General features: G+C 30.9%; 1 protein-coding gene across 1 annotated transcript in view; it reads left to right on the forward strand.

Annotated features, from left to right (window-relative positions):
* Positions 1 to 764: 764 nt before the first annotated feature.
* LOC106110589 (calcium-independent phospholipase A2-gamma-like) overlaps positions 765 to 5,578 on the forward strand; it is a 7,977-nt gene continuing 3,163 nt past the window's right edge. The window contains exons 1-5 of the mRNA XM_013292471.1: positions 765 to 1,339; positions 1,788 to 2,104; positions 3,289 to 3,426; positions 3,812 to 3,901; positions 4,532 to 4,735. Of these exons, the coding sequence (XP_013147925.1) occupies positions 1,219 to 1,339; positions 1,788 to 2,104; positions 3,289 to 3,426; positions 3,812 to 3,901; positions 4,532 to 4,735 (870 nt within the window). The 5' untranslated portion in view covers positions 765 to 1,218. The remainder of the gene's footprint in view (positions 1,340 to 1,787; positions 2,105 to 3,288; positions 3,427 to 3,811; positions 3,902 to 4,531; positions 4,736 to 5,578) is intronic.

Raw genomic sequence — 5,578 nt, forward strand, 5'->3', positions numbered from 1 at the left:
TAGCTTTTTGTTATTTATATAGTTCGTATGTTTTCTAATACCACGCGGACGAAGTCGCGGGCAACAGCTCGTAATCACGTTATTATAATACGGAACTCATTGTTAAGTGACACACTTCGATTGTTCTATTTGGCACGATGTGAGACAAAGTAAAAATAATTTATATAAAATAGACGCGTGCCTTGCTTGTAACTAAAGAGTATTTGAAGGTCATATAAAAAATAAACCACGTATTCTACTAAAACCTTATCAAGTATTGGTCAAGTTTGTTTAAATATATTGATATAAAAAGTAAAGTAATACACACTGATTCCAGATATTCATAATAACAAACCTAAATATCATTGTACAATTGAAAACTATACTAATATTATAAAGAGGAAAGATTTGTATTTTTGTTTGTATTGAAATAACTCGAAAACTACTTTGCCGATTTAGAAAAATCTTTCACCATTAGAAAGGTAATTTATCTGAGATAGGCTATATTTTAATTTCACGCGGGCGAATTCACGAACAACAGCTAGTGAAATATAAAGTAACGATGTATGTAAATATTATTGTTTGTTACTTTATAGTACTTCAGGTTAAAATCAATAACAAAATGTAAGTCATATGTTATTGATTATTCTAGTTCGCCGAAAATGTTGGATTCGTCTCAAAATCAGATCATACGAGGTTTGTTTACAAATAAAACGCTACGTGGAGGTGTGGCTTACATCGTCATAATACGTAGCAGATTAGTGAATTAATTGGCTTAGCAAACATGTTTTGATAGTGCTATATAAGTGGTTCCTGATCTTTTAACAGTTTCAGTAAGAAACTTGTTCTCATTGAAGTAACACATATTTATCGGTTTTTGAAATTATCACTCGCAAGTGATAAAGTGAATGTTTTCGTACTTTCCTTGATTTGTTTTGATTCTGTTATGTTGGTAGCACTGATCGCGCCACTTTACGTCATTCGCGAATTCTGTCATTGATCTATTTTTATTTTAGCAATATTTATTACAAGGCTCAGTGCGATAGTAAAGTGTTCGTTACTGAAAGATTAAACTAGAACAGAAATATCTACATTATCTAGACATTTTGTTTCTACTAGTGCGCGTTTAGCTGCGGACGTAAACAGTGGTGTACGTGACTGCAAAACAATACGTGAAAAAATAATCATTGTAAATCGTCAATTTACTTTAATTTGTGGTATAGTGTATATTAAATAAGTATGTCGTCCTTCGGGGGGCAATGGAAGATAATACGGCACTATTTGTCGATGACAAATTTGAATGCAGAAGTTGAAAAATTAATTCAGAAAATTAAGCCTGCTACGCCTGAACAATGGGAGAGTAAGTAATTAGTAACCATTATTATTCTAAGTATTCAGTAACATGAAGATAGAAGTAGCCAAGTAGTTTTTAAATTCGTAGCTTACTAGATTAATTACAAGAACTATTTATAAATACTTTATTAGTCCACTGACATCCCAGTTCCAGTCCAATGAACCTAGAACTTATTTACAGTTGTAACTTCCTGTATTTATTTCATTTAGATACATTTGTAATAAAGAACTTTTTTCTGGATATTCATTCAAATATTTCCTGTTGTTGTTAACTATGAAGTTGTAAATGTTTAACTGAATTCAAAAGAACAAATATTCTTATCAACTAAAATGACATCTTGTGATCACAATGTCATTAGAAATGAGTCTTTAGATATATATTTATATATTTGATGTATTTACATTTACCATGCATTATAATGATTTTCTCAAAGGTTTCCTGTTACTTATTACAGATTTGATAAAGAAATTTGAAAAAGCAGTAACAATAAGATTGTCACAAATTAAAGAAGGCACAAAATCAGTCTACAACAGACCCGAGCATGTCTTAAATGCATCCACAATTGAAGGTACTACAAAAGATGTACAGACAGAAAAACAAACTACAATAGAAAAGACAGAAGAAAAGTCACAGGCGGGACTTAGTGTAGGTTCAGAGGCTAAAGAGATTACATTCGAAAGTTTTCTACAAGGTTTAAAGTTGAAAAAGGATTTGCATTTCGGAAAAATATCTGAACAAAGCTGGAAATCAAATAAACCTATTATTACCAAGGTAATGTTTCGCATTTCCACAGCAATACACTTAAAAAAACCTCACTAGTCAATAGTTTATCATCATGTAATCTTTAGGCTTTAGACCATTTAGACATAATAAGGGCCTGTCCCACCACTGGCTGATAGAGGCTCAGATAACTTAAAAGTGATGTCTCTGTCAAAATACCAAAATTTGATATTTCCATCACATTTTATATGTTGGATTGTCATCTGACAATTTACAAGAATTGTAGGACAGGTCCTAAATAGATAAATACATATATAGTTCCAAAAACTAGATTCGAATAAACAAAATTACTTTCTTATACTTACACATCTTTCATATCTTATCTATGCATGAACTTCATGATATAATGTTTTCATATATGTTTATACAGTAGGGGACATGATAACTGCGTGATACTGTGAACAAGGAAATTGTAAATGACCTTATTATTCCTATCAGTTGCGTGAAAGTTGATGGATTTATATAAAAGATTATGTCAATAAATTAGAACAAATGTGATATAGATAGGTGTTTAAATATCCATTTCTTAGATAGAATAGTGCAAATATAATAGACTAGCTGTTTCCATGCGACTTTATCCGCATAAAATTATAAAAAAATCATTTTATTTTTTACATTTGTCATATTATCAATTGCAAATGTCAAAATGACATGACATGATGTTAATCCATGGCAATCTTGATTCCTTTATGTTTACCCCCTAAGTGTAATGGCGTGAAAATATATAGCCTAAATCGTAACGGAAGTGTAGGGCTTTTTATTAAAGGAAGAGTTATCCAAAAATATGCTGTAATTGCTGACATCTTAGGCAACAAAGATGTGTGTGTTTACGCTTTATTATAATAGTATAGATTCTTTCTATGTAATCTTATTCTCTATTTATTACATATATACTATCTTTTTTATGTTACTTTTGTGCAAAAATATGTTTTGTGCCTATAAATGTGTAGTTAACTACAAAATAAAACTCTTATCTAAAGAATAAAATTTTGAGTGGAGCTTTATATGCTTAGGAGACATCTTATTTTTAACAAAAACATCAATATATGAATAGATTGAAGAAGGCATAGAATAGTGAATACTGCTGAGCTAATCTTATATAGAGAAAAGCTAGTCTAATTACCTTATTTTTACAAATATTTCAACATTAATGGTACTTTAATATTTTTTCACAGACTTCAATACATTCACGGACAGCTTATGTGATATCAGCGATAGTGACTGCGGAGACATTGGAATGTCTCCGGAAGAGGACGGAACATTTCATTGAACATCTAATACAGTATCCTGAAGCTAGAGATTATGCTATTAAGGTAATTTTGAAATCTTTATTGAGTTATATAAGTATTATTATTATAAGAGAATTGATATATAAATGCTACTAATAAACTATAGGTAGAATTTAATTTTATACAGACATTTCTATTGTTAACTAACTTACTTTAGTTAAGGCTATCTATAATTCAGAAGGATTTTTCTAAATGCTAGATCCAAGGTCTGAAATGACTGTTAGTTGGTTAGTTATATTGTCATAGATTAGGAAATTAAGAAAAAACATTTTATTAAAAGTGTGAAGTGGGCTACAAATTCAAGTTGATTTTGAAATCCATTGGGCCATTTTGGAGATGTTTAGTAGCAAATGTCCATCCATTCAACCATTTTATTAATAAGATTAATTTACCTTCTTTTTTATTATAGGAGGGTGCAGTCCGTGCGTTGTTACGAGTACAGAGTAAATTAAGGGATGAAACGGAGACATCCAAAGAAGTGAAAGGGATTGTTAATGAGGTATTTATAATTATAACGACACTTGTATAATATTGTCATCCTTTTCTTTCTCTTTAACAACAAATTGTGGTTGTATACATGACACTTGGATACATATTGATGTATACAAGTGTTATCTTAAAAAACTAAAGACCTTGAAATGTCAAAATGAAAATTCTAAGACAAGTGTATAATTCTTCATACAAGGTTATGGCAAAATGCCATAATAGTGGCGTGATCTTTTACGTTTGTGTACACGTGAACTATTGTGCAAATACTCATTCAATTTGAAGGATAAGGAAATTAAATTAAATATGCATTGTAAAAAAATATTCAAAGACAAGCTTTCGCCCGCGACTCTGTCCGCGTGGAATTAAAAAAACCAAAGTAAGTAGCCTATGTGTGCTTCCAGACTATGCTCTACATCTATGCCAAATTTCACCAAAATCCGTTCAGCCGTTTAGGCTACAAACTCAAATATCCATCCATCCATCGCAACTTTCGCATTTATAATATTAGTAAGATTAATAGCTATATAAAAGAAAAAAACAACAGATTTTTGTTTACAAGTAACCTCTAGTCGAAACTAACTATACACTACTTTGAATGACTTTCTAAATTATACCTATTTATACTATAATTTATCACCAGGCCCTCGCTCTAATGGGGTATACAGGGCCTACAAAAGGTCCGGGTCCTAACATCCTGTCTATCGACGGGGGTGGGATTCGCGGCATCATAGCTATAGAGATACTGCGGCACCTGGAGAAGTTGACCGGACAACGTGTGCAAGATATGTTTGATTATATCATTGGCGTTAGTACTGGAGCGATTATAGCCGCGGTTATTGGTAAGTACATGTAGTCTATCATAATAATATTATTAATAATGCTACATATTTAATCAGTTCCAAAACACATTTCACACTTGAACAAAAAAATACAAACGAGAAAAAAGAAAATTAACTATAAATAATCCAAACTAATGACAAGAAAAATTGAAAAAAAAAAAAATTGAAAATAACAATTCTAATATTATAATTGCGAAAGTTTAGATGTATGGATGGATGGACGTTTGTTAGAGTTTGTAGCCTAAACCGCTGAAATTTGGATAAAATTTGGTACAGATGTAGAAGATAGACTGGAAGAACACATAGATTACTCACTTTTGTTCTTTTTTTAATTTTGAACGACAAATGGGTAAGAAATATACGTCTTTGACTACTGTCCACTTCATTTACGGTGCAAGTTACAGAAATATTGACTTACATCTCACAATGGACTTGTCTATATGTTTTTATCCAAAATCTGTACCCCCTAAGTTTAATGGCGTGAAAATATATAGCCTAAAGTGTGACGTAAGTGTAGAGCTTTTTATTAAAAAAAGAATTATTGATAAATATGCTGTGATTGCTGACATCTTAGGCAACAAAGAAGTGTGTGTTTACGCTTTATTATAATAGTATAGAAGTATAGATTCTAATAGAATTTAAGAATTTGAACGAGAATAAATGAAATATTCATTTATATCTTCATGCTTATTTTATTTAGGGGCAGTACTACCAAATTCTCGTAAATTGCCTGATAATAATCAAACAGATAAAATACATGACGGAAATATAGGATTTTTTTGTTTCACAATTCAAGATACCGATAAATAAGAACCTGGTAGTTAGTAAAAGCGGCAACGTCGCAAGGA

This window comes from Papilio polytes, unplaced genomic scaffold (genome assembly GCF_000836215.1).
Source record: "Papilio polytes unplaced genomic scaffold, Ppol_1.0 DF824225.1, whole genome shotgun sequence".
Lineage (NCBI taxonomy): Eukaryota > Metazoa > Arthropoda > Insecta > Lepidoptera > Papilionidae > Papilio > Papilio polytes.